Source organism: Palaemon carinicauda, chromosome 31 (genome assembly GCF_036898095.1).
Source record: "Palaemon carinicauda isolate YSFRI2023 chromosome 31, ASM3689809v2, whole genome shotgun sequence".
NCBI classification, from domain to species: Eukaryota; Metazoa; Arthropoda; class Malacostraca; order Decapoda; family Palaemonidae; genus Palaemon; species Palaemon carinicauda.
Window position 1 is genome coordinate 61,798,829 of NC_090755.1, and position 21,885 is coordinate 61,820,713.

The 21,885-nt window shown below is 41.0% G+C and overlaps 1 protein-coding gene across 4 annotated transcripts in view; it reads left to right on the forward strand.

The window, feature by feature from the left end:
* Window positions 1–21,885, forward strand: part of LOC137624433 (uncharacterized protein C2orf42) — a 277,882-nt gene that overhangs the window by 252,900 nt on the left and 3,097 nt on the right. For all 4 annotated transcript variants that reach the window (XM_068355189.1, XM_068355185.1, XM_068355187.1 and 1 more), the window contains exons 6-7: window positions 5,993–6,233; window positions 8,956–9,153. In XM_068355189.1, coding sequence (XP_068211290.1) covers window positions 5,993–6,233; window positions 8,956–9,153 — 439 coding nt within the window. The remainder of the gene's footprint in view (window positions 1–5,992; window positions 6,234–8,955; window positions 9,154–21,885) is intronic.

The window sequence follows — 21,885 nt, forward strand, 5'->3', positions numbered from 1 at the left end:
CGCAGTGCGTCAACCTCAGCAACCTGGTAGGGTGTTGACTGCACAACCCAGACAGTCTAGACAGTTTCGGGTTGACGCTGTACTTCCTCGCGCACCCATGGTTGTTGACAGTTCACAGACTGTGCAGCAGTTCCATGATATTGCGTCCGGCTCCGTCACGCATCCACCAGTGCGACCGGATTCAGCGAGTCAGACGTTGCCCACTCCGTTGCCGTTTCCTCATCAGTTTCGGATGAGGAACCCTCTGATGAGGACGTTGCTGAACAAGACGATCAGCCCCCAGCCCTGCTATCCATCCAGAAGATGCTGAAGAAGGAACGCTGCCCAGTCAGGCTGTGGATGAGTCTGGTAGGGACACTGTCATCCGTGGATCAATTTGTGTCATTAGGAAGACTACACCTCCGTCCTCTTCTATACCATCTAGCTTTTCACTGGAAAAAGGACAAGACGCTAGAAGCGGTCTCGATCCCGGTTTCCGGAAAGATAAAGTCTTGTCTGACTTGGTGAAAGGACTATATCAACCTTAGAGAGGGTCTTCCCCTGACTGTTCAGACTCCCAACCACGTTCTCTTCTCGGACGCATCGGACGTAGGCTGGGGTGCGACATTAGACGGTCGGGAATGCTCGGGATTATGGAACTCGAGTCAAAGGACAATGCATTTCAACTGCAAGGAGCTACTGGCAGTAAGTCTGACCTGGAAAAGCTTCAGGTCTCTCCTTCAAGGCAAAGTGGTGGAGGTGAACTCGGACAACACCACGGCTTTGGCGTACATCTCCAAGCAAGGAGGGACCTACTCTCTGACATTGTACGAGATCGCAAGGGACCTCCTCACCTGGTCAAAAGGTCTAGACATTTCACTAGTAACGCTAGTTGCTTCCCTCTGGCCCGCGAGAGAATGGTTCACCGAGGTACTTCGATGGCTAGTAGACGTTCCCAGAACACTTCCCCTAAGGGTGGACCTTCTACGTCAGCCACGCGTTAAGAAGGTACACCAAGGCCTCCACGCTCTTCGTCTGACTGCCTTCAGACTATCGAAAGACTCTCGAGAGCTAGAGGCTTTTCGAAGGAGGCAACCAGAGCGATTGCTAGAGCAAGGAGAACATCCACCCTTAGAGTCTACCAATCAAAGTGGGAAATCTTCCAAAACTGGTGCAAGTCAGTATCCGTATCCTCGACCAGTACCTCTGTAACTCAAATAGCTGACTTCCTCTTATATCTGAGGAAAGAACGATCTCTTTCAGCTCCCACTTTCAAGGGTTACAGAAGCATGTTGGCATCAGTCTTCCGTCACAGAGGCTTAGATCTTTCCAACAATAAAGATCTACAGGATCTCCTTAAGTCTTTTGAGACCACGAAGGAGCGTCGTTTGGTTACACCTGGTTGGAATTTAGACGTGGTACTAAGATTCCTTATGTCAGACAGGTTCGAACCGCTACAATCAGCCTCCCTGAAAGATCTCACCTTAAAGACTCTTTTCCTGGTATGCTTAGCCACAGCTAAAAGAGTCAGTGAGATTCATGCCTTCAGCAAGAACATCGGATTCTCATCCGAAACGGCTACATGTTCTACAACTTGGTTTTCTAGCCAAACACGAGCTGCCTTCTCGGCCTTGGCCAATATCGTTCGATATTCCAAACTTATCGTATGGTTGGAAATGAACTAGAAAGAGTCTTATGTCCTGTAAGAGCTCTTAAGTTCTTTTTAAAAACCTTTACGAGGCCCGTCTGAAGCTTTATGGTGTTCAGTTAAGAAACCATCTTTGCCTATGTCAAAGAATGCTTTATCCTTTTTTATCAGACTGTTAATACGAGAAGCTCATTCCCATCTGAATGAGGAAGACCAAGCTTTGCTGAAGGTAAGGACACATGAAGTTAGAGCTGTCGCAACTTCCGTGGCCTTTAAACAAAATAGATCTCTGCAAAGTATAATCGACGCAACCTATTGGAAAAGCAAGTCAGTGTTCGCGTCTTTTTTTCTTAAGAATGTCCAGTCTCTTTACGAGAACTGCTACACTCTGGGAACATTCGTAGCAACGAGTGCAGTAGTGGGTGAGGGCTCAACCACTACAATTCCCTAATTCCATAACCTTTTTAATCTTTCTCTTGAAATGTTTTATTATTGTTTTTGGGTTGTCCGGAAGGCTAAGAAGCCTTTCGCATCCTACTTGATTTGGCGGGTGGTCAAAGTCATTTCTTGAGAAGCGCCTAGATTAGAGGTTTTGATGAGGTCCTGTTGTATGGGTTGCAACCCTTGATACTTCAGATCCTAGGGGTCGCTCAGCATCCTAAGAGGATCGCGAGGCTCCGTAAGGAAGACGTACTTAAAAAGGCAGAGTAATTGTTCAAGTCGACTTCCTTACCAGGTACTTATTTATTTTATGTTTGTTATTTTGAATAACTGCTAAAATGAAATACAAAATACTTAGCTCATAATAATGTAAACAAGTAATGCTGGTCTCTACCCACCCCCCTGGGTGTGAATCAGCTTATATAATCACCGGCTAAGTTCAATATTGAAAAATGTTATTTTTATTAATAAAATAAATTTTTGAATATACTTACCCGGTGATTATATATTAAAGGACCCTCCCTTCCTCCCCAATAGAGACCCAGTGGACCGAGGAGAAAATTGGTTCTGTGTTTACATTGAGTACTGAGTACCTGCTAGACAGATGGTGCTGTTGATGTACACCCCCTACCTGCATAGCGATCGCTGGCGTATTTTGAACGTAGAGTTTTCTGTCGAGCAACAGAGTTGCAGCTTATATAATCACCGGGTAAGTATATTCAAAAATTTATTTTATTAATAAAAATAACATTTTATTTTAGAATAGCAATGATTATTATATGGTGTAAACAGATTCTTGATGTAAATAATATGTATGGTTTAGCAGTGATGCAATCACACTTTCTTTTTTAAATGCAAAGTTATTGTCTAAAAATATCAACAATTGCCTCTAGAAAAATAGGATAAACTTTGTTCATCTGGCAGTTGCACTTGGTAACATGTGAAAGGCTTATGGTCTACAACGAAAGCGTTTACGTGCCAAATGAAGGAAATTTAATCTGAAACAGTGCAAGAAAATTATGGCAGAATTTGGAAGTGTGTGAGAGAAGGAAGTTGAGAGTTAATGTGGGTAAGAGTAAGGTTATGAGATGTACGAGAAGGGAAGGTGGTGCGAGGTTGAATGGAGAGTTATTGTAGGAAGTAGATCAGTTCAAGTACTTGGGGGTCTGTTGCAGCAAATGGCGGAGTGGAAGCAGATGTACGTCAGAAATTGAATGAAGGAAAGTGTTGGGGGTAGGGAAGGGAGTGGTAAAGAATAGAGGGTTAGGCATGCATGTAAAGACAGTTCTGTATGAGAAAGTGATTGTACAAACTGTGATGTATAGATTGATGTTGTGGGGAATGAAAGTGGCGGAGAGACAGAAATTGAATGTGTTTGAGATGAAGTGTCTAAGGAATATGGCTGGTGTATCTCAAGTAGATAGGGTTAGGAACGAAGAAGGGACATTGAGAACGGGTGTAAGAAATGATTTAGCAGCTAGAGTGGATATGAATGTGTTGAGGTGGTTTGGCCATGTTGAGAGAATGGAAAATGGCTGTCTGCTAAAGAAGGAGATGAATGCAAGAGTTGATGAGAGAAGTACAATAGGAAGGCCAAGGTTTGGGTGGATGGATGGATTGAAGAAAGCTTTGGGTGATAGAAGGATAGATGTGAGAGAGGCAAGAGAGCATGCTAGAAATAGGAATGAATGGTGAGCGATTATGACGCAGTTCCGGTAGGCCCTGATGCTTCCTCCGGTTGCCTTGGATGACCACAGAGGTAGCAGCAGTAGGGAATTCAGTGTTATGTGTGGTGGATAAAGAGGGTGGGTGGGCTATGGCACCCTAGCAGTACCAGCCGAACTCGGTTGAGTCCCTCATCAGGTTGGGAGGAGCATAGAGAGGAAAGGTCCCCTTTTTTCATTTGTTTGATGTTTGCTACCCTCAAAAATATTGGGATAAGTGCCTTGGTGTATAGATAGATAAGTAGAATAACTTACATTTGTGGTCAAATCAAAGATAATTATTGTCTATAGTTCCTTGTTGATTTTATTTCTTGTCTTAGCCTGTTGTCATTTTAATTTTGGTATTAGGTTATACAGTATCGCATCAGCCAGTAGACATTACATATGAATTAATGTTTTCTGCGAAGAGTTGTGAATGAGCTCAAAAGAAATAATTTTTGGTTTTATTTGCACTGATTAATGATGTTTAATGTTTTCTTCATATGGATATTATAAGGGAACTAAAACAACTGCCAAATTAATCTGGCAACTTTTAAGTCTCAACGGTATCTTGTGAAAATATTTTCGTAATTAGTTCATTTCTGTTGGTTCCCAGATTTAAAGAGGTGCGGGATTATCCAGTACTGAATTGTCATTGTTGGAGCTGATATCCCATAGATTAAAAATGATTTTCACCATCATATTCTCGTGTTAATCACTCATTTTAAGTACACTAAATAGAAATGCAATAATAAATAACTTTATACTTGCCAGGATCATACAATTGCGGCCTCAAAGAAGATAAATACGACACCAAACACAAACTCAATTACGTCTTTGAATTATTTTCGTTTTATGCCATGGTTTTTCTACTTTTAAATAACTTTTACTTATCACTTTCAGCACAGAACCTAAACAGTTTCTTTTCTATTTCTGACGTCATAGTTGTTCCGACATCAAACTCCTAGACGTTTCACACTTACGTTTCAACTTTTTCAGTTCTAAGTTATCATAAATGTTCTTACTTTTCACTATTAGCCACAGGCATATCTCCAGGCTTCATCACCATTTTGAATCTACAACTAATTCAAACCACGGAGCACACAAAAAAGGCTGTAGTCAAAATAAATGAGGAATGAGGGGTTACTATGGCAACTGCTAACATCAAAATGATACCATATGGTCAAAGGTTAGATCACATAAGGAACAGCTGTATTTGGTAGAATCTTCCCAGCCCTGGAATTTTTTTTTTCATTTCAGTAACTCGGATTTCGGAACTTTTCAGATAAAGGATTCTTCACTTGTACGACGTCTTTACTTTACTCTAGTTCTTGGTTCTATAGATTTTGCAGCATGGGGCAATGTTTTTAAATATGGATTTTGATGTGGTAGATTAACAATTTTCTATAGACTCTCATTTATTTTTATTACAGGTATCCAAAATCCTTTAGTTCTGAATTAAATACATACTAAAAAATGACAGTGTGGTCCTTAGAACATTATTCTGTATGTAGCCAAGTTCTTTTTCATTGGAAATTTAGTTCTCATTTGATAAATGCAAAAATTTCCAATTTTTGCATTTCTAAAATCTAAGAAATCTTAGAACATTCATATTATACCATAGGTATAACTAAAGATGTTCTGTATAGCAGTTATTGCATTTGTATTTTAACAAGCATATTGAATGTAAGAAATAAATTTCTTCATTGAATCTTATGAAATGAGCTTTCCACTTTTATTCTGTGAAATCATCAGTTATTACCAATTCAGTTTGTTGTGCTGAAAACAAAAAGAAAACATCTATTTTAAGCTTGAAACTAATAATTGTTGCTTCATCTTTGTACAGCATTTATAGCCTATAATTTTTAGCAATTGCTGGAAATAAAATCATTTTCCCATGTACAAAGCTGAATTAAATTATTCAGTCTTACAAGTCTACTAACCAATGTGTTCTCTTGAATTTCATCTTTGTACAGCAGTTATAGCCTATAATGTTTAGCGATTACTGGAAATAATCATTTTTCCATGTACAAAGCTAAATTAAATTATTCAGTCTTACAAGTCTACTAACCAATGTGTTCTCTTGAATTTCATCTTTGTACAGCAGTTATAGCCTATAATGTTTAGCGATTGCTAGAAATAATCATTTTTCCATGTACAAAGCTAAATTAAATTATTCAGTCTTACAAGTCTACTAACCAATGTGTTCTCTTGAATTCAGTGACTCTCCACAATCCCAAAGTCTGTCGACAAGCAGTAGCAGTGGGGATGACAACGACGCAAACGTCAGCATTACAGAGAGTAGTACAGAACTTAGTAGTGTTGGGGAAAGGTCATTTCTCATCCTCAAAGATTCCGGGGATTCTCAGTGCCAGGTGGAGGTAGAAGTTTTACAAGAAGATTCCCCTGGTCTCATTGAAGGCATTCCTTTATCCCCTTCAACCAACGATTTAGTGACACAGGTAAGACAATTGAATTTTTAAACATCTGACTTACCTGGTAGTTATATATATAGCTTAGTGCCTGACGTCACGGCAGAAATTTATATATATAGCTTAGTCCCTGACATCACGGCAGAAATTTATATATATAGCTTAGTCCCTGATGTCACGGCAGAAATTTTAAAACTCGCGGCAAATTTAGTAACAGGTAAGATAAGTGAATTTTCTTTATGTAGAAATATTCTACCAGGAAGAAGCTTAATAATTATTATCAATTCTCTTGGCAGTTTTTAATTTTATTAACCAGAAAAATATAAGTTTAGTAATAAAATTTATTACTTATATATTTACCTGGTACAGTAGTCATTATGCTCTAATCATTTAAGTCACCTCCTTTGATGGCCAGTAAACCTGGTAGGTGGTACAATCTCCTGTGATGATTGGTGGCGAAAACACAACCGACCTTTACTCCCAAGAAATTCATATAATTGTAGTTGTCAAAGACCTGTACATCTAAAAAATTCTCATATCACTAAAATTAGGCTGGAGGGAGGAAATTGAATGGCTACCAGGTAAGTATTGAAATAATAAATCTTATTAGAATTATATTTATGGTAATTTAATGAGACTTTCTTGATAGTGATATGCAATGGATAAATATGAAACAAGTTATTTTGAAATTAAATCATAACCAAATTAACTTTATATATATTATCTTATATGAATAGTAAATCATATTACTGTAATACTCCATGTTCGCTTTGAATATGGAATGCTAAGTCTGTTTTTTATGCTTCACCTATAAAGCTAAAAACTTTCCCTTAGTATTTCATCAAAACTCTCTACCAATCCACTTTGTAGTCTTTGTAAAGTAATAAAGAGAAAACTATAATTTTACCTTTCGTATTTGTTTGTTAGCCGTAAAAAATACATTAAATATCATATGCACTACCATTGGCTTAGAGCCCAAACATGTTAAGCATGATACAGTAATTAATTACATATTGTTCTATAAAAGTGATTTGGTACTTCACGATTTGACAACTTGGAAGTTTGTAACTTACGGCATTGATATAGAATTGTCCTACAAGCCCTAATATATCTTTTAACTCTTATTTAATTAGGGCATACCTGGCCAAAAACAATAGTGCCTATCATTATCCATGCCACTATCTCTTATCAATGAGAGTGGAATATATTCAAAAGAAAAGGGAAGGCTTACCATATGAAGTCAAACCCTGTCTGCATGTGAACACTTCAAAATGCATTTTGTTTGACATCTCTGTAACACTATTAATCTTACCCAAATTAATCATGGGCTCCAAAATAAGAGACAAAATCTGACAGCTTCTGCATATCTGAAAATCCCCAATTCAGAGCTGAACCCACCAGTTACCTATGATTCAGTAATATAGTTATTATTATTACTAGCTAAGCTACAACCGTAGTTGGAAAAACAGGATGCTATAAGCCCAAGGGCTCTAACAGGGAAAAATAACTTAGTGAGGAAAGGAAGTAAAGAAATAAGTAAACTATATGAAAAGTAATAAATGATTAAAATAACATTTTAAGAACATTAACATCATTGAAACAGATCTTTCATATATAAACTATAAAAGTAGGTACAGGACTTTATAGGCTTTATGAACGGTAAGTTGTTGCTTTCTCTCATTTTTTAAAGTGTTATACATATTCAGTGTGTTTGTATGTATGTATATACAGTATGTTATGTGTATAAATCCAGCTTATGATGAAAATCGACTTATGGCACATTGTAAAACTTGATCTGGTTTGTACCTCATGTTACCAGGTTCTCACCACTTACAGAGTGATTACAGTTTAAGGAAAAGTTTAACCAGAGCAACGGAAACGATAGGGAAAGGTACATATTGGTTTGAACTCATTCTTTTTAAGGTGGTCTTTTTTATTTAACAGTAGGCAGAAATAGATGTTTAATCCTTTTTGTGCTTCATGATTAGCAACACTTACAGTAATCAATTTTGTTTGAAAATGTGTAAATGGTGAATTTAGGAAATAATACTGTAAAATGACTTCTTTACCAAAATATGATCAGGAACACTTGGCAACACTGCTTTCATGTAGATATAAATGAAACTCTAAACTTGCTGCTTGTTACACAATATGGTGGCAACTACGACTGGTTTAGTGGTTTCTGTAATATGTAATAAAACTGGGATAACTGGTGTACAGCTAATTAATATTAACCCAACACATTTCATAATACAGTACACTCAAAATATGAAAATTTACTGAGACAAACGAAAAATCGCATTGTAGAATCGCTTACCTACCAGGAATTGCTGCTACAATAGATTATGAAATACTCCATTTAAGAAAAAAAAAAACTACCTAGCTAATTATAGGGAGAGTCTTACCACTTATATACAACAGGAAATAAGCTACTTGCATCTTACTATTGGGAATGTTTTCACCAGCTATGATAGGTTATTCAGTCATTTCAGTTTAAATGACTAAATTGTGGGTTAAATTCCTTTTTTTACAATATATTCTCCCAGACTTTTTTCAACTTAGCCAATTCTAAATACATAATTATGATTAAGGACCCGTCATTGATGAACAAAAGCACCAAAAATTTAGAATACTGTATAGTCAGAAGAAATGTAGTTTTATATATTGGTACTGTATATGTTTATGTAACTAGTTGTGGTCAAAGCCATTCATGTGGTGTTAATAACTTGGCATTTGGGTTTGACATTTACAGGAGGATATTGAAGGGAAACTTGAAATACAGCTTCGCACACCTGAAGGTATTCATCTGCGTACCTCAGATGGTGGTACAATATCTGTTCATCAGATACCAGATAACATACCTGTAGCGGGAATAAAAAGGCGACAAGATGATTCAGTTGTTCAAGCAAGTTCTGCTCTCCTCACATTACAAAAAGGAGGATCTAAAAAGGTATGTGGAATGATTTAAGTAACAATGTTTTTTTGAAGGTCTAGTTCATTTTGAATGCTATGAAGCAGATGGCTTTACATACAAAGAACAGTCTTCCCTTAGTAAGAGAAAATGAGGATTATATGTAGGTTGAGAACCCTCTTATGATGGATGGGCAGGTCTTAGAAGATGTAAAAATAGCATCAATAGTTACTTGAATAAATATTTTCGGGAACATTTTACCAGAAATTTCCGTAAAACTAGAGTGGGATGAATCATGTTTCTGCATCTCCCAAAACAGTATTTAACTTCCCTTTAAAATCTTGTTCTTGTAAAGCATTCACTTTAGAAATCCTCAATTGTTACGACAAAAATACAAACCCTTGTTTTTTATCTAGGATATAAAAATTAGCACAAGCTGGCATACAGTTATAAAGCTCTTAAGGAGGTGTCAACAACCTTTCTAGTTGTTACCAGTGGTAGTGGGGAGAAGTACCCCTGACCCTCACTCATACCTTCTTCACTTTGATCTTAGCTGTGGTGGAAAATAGATATCTATCTCCCTCAACATTCGCTGACTATGGTAAATGAAACTTTACTCTTTATTTTAGTGCCGTTGATGCATTAGCATCTCAAGGATTGTGTCCTTGAATTGGAGATTTGATTAGAATCCTGGCTCCATTAACTCTTTAGGATGGTTAGATGTGAACACCTATCGGCCCAGGGACTTAGCTTTACCTGCTTGGACTTATATAGAGGGAGTCTGCTCCATCTGTGTACGTTGATCCATCAGCAGACACACATAAGCAACAAGCGTCTTAGCGACTGCTGTTGATTCAACAATTTCAGCCTCGCTTATTGGAAGTGGTTGCTTTGTGACCGATTGCCTGACTTGGTCAGCGATTTGGAATGTTTGCTTTATAAGATACCTCTCAGGCACTCAAGTGAAAGTTAGCCTTTCACTTGAGAGGCAAGGAGAGATATGCTTGCCTTTATCTCCCTCTAGCCCCATTGACCCTCATTTTCGGTGGACGTAGTTGCTACTGTGGTCTGCTGTTGCAGCATGCTAGTTTATCTATCCAGGCAACTCCGATACATTCTCACGTTTCAGATGTGAGAACGCTCTTTGGAGCTCCTAGAAGATCTTGGCTGATGGTGTCAAAGGTGAAAGCTATCCTTTCACCCAAGTTTTGCTTAATGCAAGCAATCTCTCAACTCCTCACAAAGTGATTCAAGCTCATAGCGAGCCTGGATTGTGACGCAAAGGATGAAAGTTTTCCTTTCACCTTAGAGTTTTCCTCCAAACAAGCAATCTCTCAACCCCTTGTGAGTCAAGCTACCTTTGGCTCATAACGTGGTTCAAACTCATTGCGAGCCTGGATCGCAGCACCAAAAGTTTATCATCATTATTAAAAGTTGATTAACCCACCCAATGATTCAAGCTCGACTCTTACGGAGCTGGCCAGATTAAATTTGGGAAGAAAAAAGTAAAGAAATGTAAGAAGATATCTCCTCGGTTACACAATGGTAATGTGTTTGCTTAGCATTAGCATGGTAGCAGAAGGATTCCTCACCAGGATTCAGTTTTCTTGAAAGCTTTATGAATAGAGGCTTTTGTATGAGCAATCATTCACACATTAAAGTTAGCTGACTCAAGAAAGTATTTGTCAGCTAATGACAATAGAAAAAAAGAAAACTTAGGTTGGCCAGGGCAGCAGCTACCTGTTGAGATACAACCGCTAGAGAGTTATTGGGTCCTTTGACTTGTCAGACAGTACTACAGTACATTGGATCCCTCTCTCTGGTTACTGTTTTCTTTGTCTACTCATACACAGAATACTCTGGCGTATTCTCTATGCATTGTTCTCTGTTCTCATACTCCTGACAACACTGAGATTACCAAATAATTCTTCTTTGCTTAAGGGGTTAACTACTTCACTGAAATTGTTCAGTGGAAACTTTCCTCTTGGTAAGGGTAGAAGAGACTCTTTTAGCTATGGTAAGCAGCTCTTGTAGAAGGATACTCCAGAATCAAACCATTGTTCTCTAGTCTTGGGTAGCAAGTGCCATAGCCTCTCTATCATGGTCTTCCACTGTCTTGGGCTAGAGTTTCTTGCTTGAGGGTGCAATAGGGCACTCTATTCTGTCTTATTTCTGTTCATCTGGTTTTTTTGAAGTTTTGTAGTTGATATATGAAAAATCTAATTTAATGTTGTTAGTTCTTTAATATTTTATTTTGATTTTTCATTACTTCTCTCATAGTTTATTTCTTTGTATCCATTCCTCACTGAGCTACTTCTCCCTATTGGAGCCCTTAGACTTACAGCTCCATGCTTTTCTAACCAGGGTTGTAGCTTAGCTTATACATAACATACATATACCAAGGCACTTCCCCCAATTTTGGGGGGTAGCCGACATCAACAAAGAAACAAAAACAAAAAGGGGACCTCTACTCTCTATGTTCCTCCCAGCCTAACAAGGGACTCAACCGAGTTCAGCTGGTACTGCTAGGGTGTCACAGCCCACCCTCCCACATTGCCCACCACAGATGAAGCTTCATAATGCTGAATCCCCTACTGCTGCTACCTCCGCGGTCATCTAAAGCATCGGAGGCAGCAGCAGGGCCTATCGGAACTGCGTCACAATCGCTCGCCATTCATTCCTATTTCTAGCACGCTCTCTTGCCTCGGTCACATCTATCCTCCTATCACCCAGAGCTTCCTTTACTCCATCCATCCACCCAAACCTTGGCCTTCCTCTCGTACTTCTCCCATCAACTCTTGCATTCATCACCTTCTTTAGCAGACAGCCATTTTCCATTCTCTCAACATGGCCAAACCACCTCAACACATTCATATCCACTCTAGCTGCTAACTCATTTCTTACACCCGTTCTCACCCTCACCACTTCGTTCCTAACCCTATCTACTCGAGATACACCAGCCATACTCCGTAGACACTTCATCTCAAACACATTCAATTTCTGTCTCTCCATCACTTTCATTCCCCACAACTCCGATCCATACATCACAGTTGGTACAATCACTTTCTCATATAGAACTCTCTTTACATTCATGCCCAACCCTCTATTTTTTACTACTCCCTTAACTGCCCCCAACACTTTGCAACCTTCATTCACTCTCTGACGTACATCTGCTTCCACTCCACCATTTGCTGCAACAACAGACCCCAAGTATTTAAACTGATCCACCTCCTCAAGTAACTCTCCATTCAACATGACATTCGACCTTGCACCACCTTCCCGTCTCGTACATCTCATAACCTTACTCTTACCCACATTAACTCTCAACTTCCTTCTCTCACACACTTACCCACATTAACTCTCAACTTCCTTCTCTCACACACTCTTCCAAATTCTGTCACTAATCGTCCAAGCTTCTCTTCTGTGTCTGCAACCAGTACAGTATCATCCGCAAACAAAAACTGATTTACCTCCCATTCATGGTCATTCTCGTCTACCAGTTTTAATCCTCGTCCAAGCACTCGAGCATTCACCTCTCTCACCACTTCATCAACATACAAGTTAAACAACCACGGCGACATCACACATCCCTGTCTCAGCCCCACTCTCACCGGAAACCAATCACTCACTTCATTTCCTATCCTTACACATGCTTTACTACCTTTGTAGAAACTTTTCACTGCTTGCAACAACCTTCCACCAACTCCATATAACCTCATCATATTCCACATTGCTTCCCTATCAACTCTATCATACGCTTTCTCCAGATCCATAAACGCAACATACACCTCCTTACCTTTTGCTAAATATTTCTCGCATATCTGCCTAACTGTAAAAATCTGATTCATACAACCCCTACCTCTTCTAAAACCACCCTGTATTTCGAAGATTGCATTCTCTGTTTTATCCTTGATCCTATTAATCATTACTCTACCATACACTTTTCCAACTACACTCAACAAACTAATACCTCTTGAATTACAACACTCATGCACATCTCCCTTACCCTTATATAGTGGTACAATACATGCACAAACCTAATCTACTGGTACCATTGACAACACAAAACATATTAAACAATCTCACCAACCATTCAAGTACAGTCACACCCCCTTCCTTCAACATCTCAGCTCTCACACCATCCATACCAGATGCTTTTCCTACTCTTGTTTCATCTAGTGCTCTCCTCACTTCATCTATTGTAATCTCCCTCTCATTCTCATCTCGCATCACTGGCACCTCAACACCTGCAACAGCAATTATATCTGCCTCCCTATTATCCTCAACATTCAGTAAACTTCCAAAATATTCTGCCCACCTTTTCCTTGCTTCCTCTCCTTTTAACAACCTTCCATTTCCCTCTTTCACTGTCTCTTCAATTCTTGAGCCAGCCTTCCTTACTCTCTTCACTTCTTTCCAAAACTTCTACTTATTCTCTTCATATGAATGACCCAATCCCTGACCCCACCTCAGGTCAGCTTATAATAATAATAATAATAATAATAATAATAATAATAATAATAATAATAATAATAATAATAAGCATTTACAGTACTTCCCAAAGGCTCTAACAGGCAGGGTGCCAATATAGTAGTTGCACTCAAGAGACTCTGGACCAAAGGGAGTTGGGCTAACACCTTTGGTGCCACCAGGTTCTCTTTCATCCGAGGATCTGCAGGGTAGTGCTTACGAGAACTCTTCCCAATACTCTCTCCTCTTAGAGCGAGTGTGCTGACTGAACTCGCTCAACGGATGATTAGCACTCTTATTTTCACCCCTCCGAATACACCAATTTTTTCGGGGATCATTGGCGGGCACCTTTGCTAGTAGGGTGTTCCTAATCATCATTGCGACTTGTCAGACTCCATGAATATCCAGCTTGTTCTGTTATGTATGCTGACTCACCAAGTTAACTCATCATTTAGCTCACCTAGTTGGGTTAGAAGAGCAGTGCATCACCTGCTCATGGCCACGGCCCAACTATCTGTGTGCATTCATGTTCTGTCTCCCGAGGTAGAGAGCGAGACACAGGTTAGTGCACCTGTCAAGGCTAGCTCATCTATGGCAAGTCTCAATCATGAGCACGCATTACTGGCAAGTCACGGTCCTGATTATTTTCCATTGCGATTTATCACCATGGCCCTCTGGCTTTTCATAGTTGAGTTCTCCAGAGCTCGCATTTATTCATGTAATCCTCCTGCTACCCAGTGCTCTGCCTCTATGGTCTTAAAAGACTCCACAGGTATCCAAGCTGGCTCGCTAAGTAAGCTAGCTTGCTAACCATCTTCAAAGAAGTACGTAAATTTCCATCTCCACAGAAATATATACCATTTTGGGTGCTGTAAATTGGCATGCAGACAGCCGCTGAAGTGCTCACTTGAAGGTTCACCCTAGTTCAGCTTGGGCACAACCCAACAGCATTAGTCTTCTCTGCTATCCTGACAATTAGCTATTCCTGACAGACTTGGTAGAGACACCCTTTTCCAATGTTGAGCCATGCTTCTCGAGTTTTGCCATGATCTGTGGTCATGAAAACTAGGGAAGTTCTCTTTGGAACCCAAGCAGAACCTGGTACAGTATATCTTGGTATGCAGGTAGGCACGAGGGAAAGTTTTTCCTGTTGCAGGTAAGAATTGCAGTATTCAAAGAAGTGGCTTTTGGCAGTTACAAATGCGAAGCTCTCTTCAAGCACATCTTGGGCAGTGCCTGCTGGGCCACGTGGGCCTATTAGAACGTGTAGTGCCCAACAGACGCCTCCACATTTACAATAGTCACTTCAGTGGCAGCCGACCTTTGGTTCTGGTCTCAGGGCAGGGATCTTCCTGAAATGCTCATTATGGGGGGATCAGAGCAAAGGAAAGACCTGAATTGGTGGATCCTGGAACAAAACCTCATTAGTGTAGATTTTCATTATCCCTCTCCTGATTTTATGTTCTTCACGGATGCATCAAAAGAAGAGTCTGAGCCTTTCTGCTCAGTTTGTCTGCCAAGATGTTCTTTTTGCCGGGTATGAACTGGGCTGACAGGGAGATCTCATTGTCTTCTGTTCCTCACAGGATTTCGACAGCTTGTTGGCAAAGTTGCTTGTTCCAAATATGTTACTATGATCGTGTTGTCGCTCATCAACAGAGTAACCTAAATGGAGCTGTTGAAGCGCAAGGCAAGTTTCTTTCAATGCCAAGAGATTTATGTAGCATTGCTGATCTGACTGCAACAGCCTGGAGGCCATGCAACGCAGCAGATGGTACTGAGAGTGAAACTCTGTCTTCACATTGATATTTAAATAACCGTGCAGACTCTATTCCTTTCTTATTGGCATATTTAAGCGAAGGAAAGTGGGAAAATCTTATAGTTTTAAAAATTTCATGGGTAAGTGTTGATTAAACCGAGCTTTTGAAGAAACAATATGAACATCAGGCGAGATTCATAGAAATAAGTATAAAATTTAGTTTTTTAGGGATTAAAAAATCTTTTCATCTTCAGTTCTGATGCAATTGCTTTGGCCTAACTGTGTAAATATGTTATTTTCATTAGTAAAATAAATTTTTGAATATACTTACCCGATAATCATGTAGCTGTCAACTCCGTTGCCCGACAGAATTCTACGGAAGGGATACGCCAGCGATCGCTATACAAGAGGGGGGTGTACTCACAAGCGCCACCTGTGGCCAGGTACTGCAGTACTTCTTGTTGACACCACTTCAATTTTTCCTCGGTCCACTGGTTCTATGGGGAGGAAGGGTGGGTCAATTAAATCATGATTATCGGGTAAGTATATTCAAAAATTTATTTTACTAATGAAAATAACATTTTTCAATATTAAACTTACCCGATAATCATGTAGCTGATTCACACCCAGGGAGGTGGGTGAAAACCAGTGTACATGTATATCAAGAAGCTAAGTATCCCATATTTCATATTATCAGTTATTCAAAATAACAATGAAATTACAAGTACCTGGTAAGGAAGTCGACTTGAACCATTACTCTGCCTTAAATAAGTTCGTCTTCCTTACTGAGCGCAGCGTTCCTCTTAGGAGGCTGAACAACTCTAAGGTGCTGAAGTATCAAGGGCTGCAACCCATACTAAAGGACCTCATCACAACCTTTAACCTCGGCGCTTCTCAAGAAAGAATTGACCACCCGCCAAATCAACAAGGATGTGGAAGGCTTCTTAGCCGACCGTACAACCCATAAAAAGTATTCAAGAGAAAGGTTAAAAGGTTATGGGATTATGGGAATGTAGTGGCTGAGCCCTCGCCTACTACTGCATTCGTTGCTACGAATGGTCCCAGGGTGTAGCAGTACTCGTAAAGAGACTGGACATCTTTGAGATAGAATGATGCGAACACTGACTTGCTTCTCCAATAGGTTGCATCCATAACACTCTGCAGAGAATGGTTCTGTTTGAAGGCCACTGAAGTAGCCACAGCTCCCACTTCATGTGTCCTTACCTTCAGCAAAGCAAGGTCTTCTTCCTTCAGATGAGAATGTGCTTCCCTAATCAGAAGCCTGAATAGTAAGAAACTGAGTTCTTAGAACTTGGAAAAGAAGGTTTCTTGATAGCACACCATAAGGCTTCTGATTGTCCTCGTAAAGGTTAAGACCTTTTAGATAGTACCTTAAGAGCTCTAACTGGGCAAAGTACTCTCTCCAGTTCATTCCCCACCAAGTTGGACAGGCTTGGGATCTGAGGACGTGAAGGAAGCTCGTTTAGCAAAAACCGAGCTGCAAGGAACATGTAGCCGTTTCAGATGTGAAAACAATGATCCTGCTGAAGGCGTGGATCTCACTTACTCTTTTAGCTGTTGTCAAGCACACGAGGAAAAGAGTTTTTAATGCGAGGTCCTAAAAAGAGGCTGATTGGAGAGGTTCAAATCTTGATGACATAAGGAACCTTAGGACCACGTCTAGATTCCAGCCTGGAGTGGACAACCGACGTTCCTTTGAGGTCTCAAAAGACCTAGGGAGGTCCTGTAGATCTTTGTTGGTGGAAAGATCCAAGCCTCTGTGGCGGGAAACCGCTGCCAACATACTTCTGTAACCCTTGATCGTAGGAGCTGAAAGGGATCTTACTTTCCTTAGATGTAACAGGAAGTCAGCAATCTGGGTTACAGTGGTACTGGTTGAGGAAACTGCATTGGTCTTGTACCAGCTACGGAAGACTTCCCCTTGAGACTGATAGATTCTGAGAGTGGATGTTCTCCTTGCTTTGGCAATCGCTCTGGCTGCCTCCTTCGAAAAGCCCCTAGCTCTTGAGTGTCTTTCGAAAGTCTGAAGGCAGTCAGACGAAGAGCGTGGAGGTTTGGGTGTACCTTCTTTACGTGAGGTTGACGTAGAAGGTTCACTCTTAGAGGAAGAGTCCTGGGAATGTCGACCAGCCATTGCAGTACCTCTATGAACCATTCTCTCGCGGGCCAGAGCGGAGCCAACCAACGTCAGCCGTGTCCCTTTGCGAGAGAACTTCTGAAGTACCCTGTTGACAATCTTGAACGGCGGGAATGCATACAGGTCGAGATGGAACCAATCCAGCAGAAAAGCATCCACGTGAACTGCTGCTGGGTCTGGAATCGGAGAACAAAACAACAGGAGTCTCTAGGTTATCGAGGTAGCGAACAGATCTATGGTTGGCTGACCCCACAGGGCCCAAAGTCTGCTGCAAACATTCTTGTGAAGGGTCCACTCTGTGGGGATGACCTGACCCTTCCGGCTGAGGCGATCTGCCATGACATTCATACCGCCCTGAATGAACCTCGTTACCAGCGTGAGCTTTCGATCTTTAGACCAGATGAGGAGGTCCCTTGCGATCTAGAACAACTTCCACGAAAGAGTCCCTCCCTGCTTGAAGATGTAAGCCAGGGCTGTGGTGTTGTCAGAGTCCACCTCCACCACCTTGTTAAGCTGGAGGGACTTGAAGTTTATCAAGGCCAGAAGAACCGCCAACAACTCCTTGCAATTGATGTGAAGTGTCCTTTGCTCCTGATTCCATGTTCCCAAGCATTCCTGTCCGTCCAAAGTCGCACCCCAGCCCGTGTCTGATGCGTCCGAGAGGAGACGGCGGTCGGGTTTCTGAACAGCCAAAGGTAGACTTCCTTGAGAAGAAAGCTGTTCTTACACCACGCGAGAGAAGACCTCCTCTCTTCGGAAACAGGAACTGAGACCGTCTCTAGCGTCATGTCCTTTATCCAGTGAGCAGCTAGATTATACTGAAGGGGGGGGAGGTGGAGTCTCCCTAACACGATGAACAGGACCAGCGATGAAAGTGTCCCTGTTAGACTCATCCACTACCTGACTGAGCATCGGTTCCTTCTCAGCATGCTCTGGATGCATTCTAGGGCTTGGAAGATCCTTGGGGCCGACGGAAAGCCCGAAAAGCTCGACTCTGAAGATCCATACCCAGGTAGACAATGGTCTGGGATGGGACGAGCTGAGACTCCTCAAAATTGACCAGGAGGCCCAGTTCCTTGGTCAGATCCATAGTCCATCTGAGAATCTCCAGACAGCGACGACTTGTGGGAGCTCTTAAAAGCCAGTCGTCTGACGGAGCCGGACACAAGATCATGGTACTGCTGCACAGTCTGTGAACTGTCAACCAGGGGAAGCGAGGAAGTACAGTGACAACCCGAAGCTGTCTAGACTGTCTGGGTCGTACAGACAACTCCTTATCGGGTTGCTGAGGTTGCCGCACTGCGTCACAACAAGTCACTTCTGCTGGTTGTTGAACGTCTTCCCAGTGACACACTGACTCCGTAAACAAAAAATCCTCTAACAAGGACTAAGCTTGGACTGCATGTCTTGCAACACAGCTCAAGGTCTATGGGACCAGGTGTGGTAACAGACGGGGTTAGCGACTGAAGTGGAACCATTACCTTCCCTGGAAGCATGTTATGCTTAAATAAAAGTCCATAGGAGGCTACGCAGCTAAAGGCTCCTCTCCAAATGACAGTCCTCAAGGGAATATCAGAAGGAGGGAGAAAAGCACTTTCTCATCTACAGGGACCATATCCGAGAAAAGCTAAGTTCTCTCAGCGAGGTTTTCACTGGTGCAAAAGCAGCAGACTAGAAGGCAACGTTATGAAACTGCTTGACAGTCTAGTGAGTTGGCAACAACCAAAGATGTGTGACTGAGAAGCATGCGGTAAGGTATGCAGAGCATGCTGTATGCAGAGCATGCTGTATGCAGAGCATGCTGTATGTAGAGCATGCTGTAAGGTAAGCAGAGCATGTTGCATGGCGTGTAACATTTCTCAGAAATTCCATGACCAGTGCTAGATTGAGTAATATCGCATTACTGTCCATTGAAAGTGCACGTGCCGAGGGAATTGATTTAGACTGTTTTGTTGATGAATTTGATAGCCGGCATGATAATCGTAGAATTAAGCTGCACTAAATGTACTATAATCTACTTCACCTCAGGAAAGGGAAACTCGCCCTGTTGGCAACACTGCATTACTTCATGCATGCTTGCATGGGGTTTTAATATCAACATAATATTTACCTTACATTCATAACTCATGATTCATTTTTGTTTTGAAGATATTTTTGCCATATTTTGCGATTTTGTTAAAAATATATTGCAAGGAATACATATATATTTTTATATTTAAGTAAAACAAATAACCTCCATTATCATAATGTTTGTGTAGGCATACATGTATATGATTACAAATGCAAGTTATGAAAGTAATGAGGTGTTATTATTGTCATTTGTTATTTCCAAGTTGAATGGGAAGAGGCTCAAGTTGAGGAGAAGTGGCAGATGCATGCGTTGAGGTGGCTGACTCATAGCATGAGGTTGCTGCCTCAAGAGTTTCGCTTGCCTCATGGTTGAGGTGGCTGCGCAGAGAGAGGCTCTTGACTCACGAGTTGAGGTTCTTGAGGTGTGAGCTGCGAGAGTTGAGGTAGCGGCTGCGCAGAACGCAGTTCCTGTCTCACGAGTTGAGGTTCCTGAGGAGCTAGCCTCAAGAGTTGAGGCTCTCGCCTTAAGGAAAGTTGAGGTAGCAGCTGCGAGAGCTGAGGTGGCTGCCTCAAGGATGGTAGAGGTTGTCGTACCTCAAGAGGTTGTTGCCTCGAAGATGGTCTAACTGCAAGAAAATCTTGCCTCAAGGCATAAGACTCCTGCTCCCATTGTTGAGGTTGCCTTAAGGAAGGTTAAGGTTGCTGCACAACGCTGGTAACTGGCAACTCCGAACGCGGTAAGGTAGCTTGAGGAACCTCAACTTCGTACGCCTGGCAGACTGGACTGCGGTGAGGCGGAGCTCTCGCAGGAGGAGGTGTAACCTTCTCAGCCTGAAACTCACGCATTAAGACCGCAAGCTGCGACTGCATGGACTGCAGCAAAGTCGTCTTGGGATCAACAGACGATAAGGTCTGTTGAGGCAAAGCCTTAATAGAAGATGAGGTCTGTTGAGGCATCGCCTTTTTCTTCTGCAGATGAGCAAAATAAGGGCTCAATCGTCTGCTGGTGGGAGTGACGGTCTCTGTAAGACACGCCCGCAACCACCGAGGATACTTCTGTGCGCCGATCAAGGCCTGCCGAACCCTTTTGCCCTTCGACATTGCTTCTCCCCTGGGCTTGGGAGCTTGCAAGAGGTCCCGGACTGGGAGGACGACTGGCACGCACAGAAGTACCCTCACGCACAACACTGAAACACTTTGCGCTAATCACTTATCACTTTTGAATTTCTGTTTGCACTTATTTTACTGAACTCGAAACTTTAAGTGGTTTGTACCTGAAACACGCAATTCTATCCTTCCTTAAAAGATAGTAATTGCAAAAACAGAATTACAATGTAACAGAAAAATCTAATGAAAGATAAATAATTCAGTGGCTGGAAAGAGACTAAACACTAGATCAAATAAACTACGTTTAAAATCTCTCACCGCATAAAGCTTGAGAACAAGAATAAACTCTAGAAACGTTTACCTTCTTCCCCTAAAGAGACTAGGGAGAAGAGCAAAAACGATAACAACGTTACTCGCTTGAACGAAACGTTTATCCAGCTCTCTCTCCCTCCGTCTCTATATCTCTCTCTCTCTCTCTCTTGACTTAGAACCTGAGAGAAGAGCCCAATCATATATATCGTTAAAACATATTATTGTTAAAGGAAAAAAACTGAAAGATTTCCCAAATAAAAAGTTCCTTTATTAGAATTAAAACCATTAAGCTAAGAAAGAATGAACTTAACGCTAGAAACGGTTTACTCTTACTGCAACGTGACACCGTGAAAATTCTCTCTCTATCGTAACGATAGAGCGCAAGTTGAACGTTCTGAACGTCAACAACTGCAGAGACAAAACAAAACGTTAGTTCCACTTTGAAACAGTACGAGACTATCAAAGAAATTCTTTCAAAAACATTAAAATAGCATAATATGTTAACAGGTAAAACCGAAATGACGGGCTCAATGTTAATTAACTTCGGTACAAGAAAAGACCGCCTACTATTAGGAAAGGTCGAATATAAACAAATATAAAAATTAATTTTAATAAGTTTATAATAAAAGGAAGTTAATCGAAGAGGCCTATAAAAGGCGGAGAGATATAAAATAAATCTATAACTTTTGTTAAGCAAAATAAGGAAAGAGAGTCTATATTCTCTTAGACACCAACACTTCCGTCTAAGGGAAGGGTCGGCCATTAAAAGGTGAAAGAGAGTTCATACTCTCTTCGTCACCATAATTAATCAAATTAATTCCAAAAGCTAGCTAAGCTAATAATAAAACTTCCTGAATAGCGAAAGCTGAAATCTTAGAGCAATACTTCACCAAAA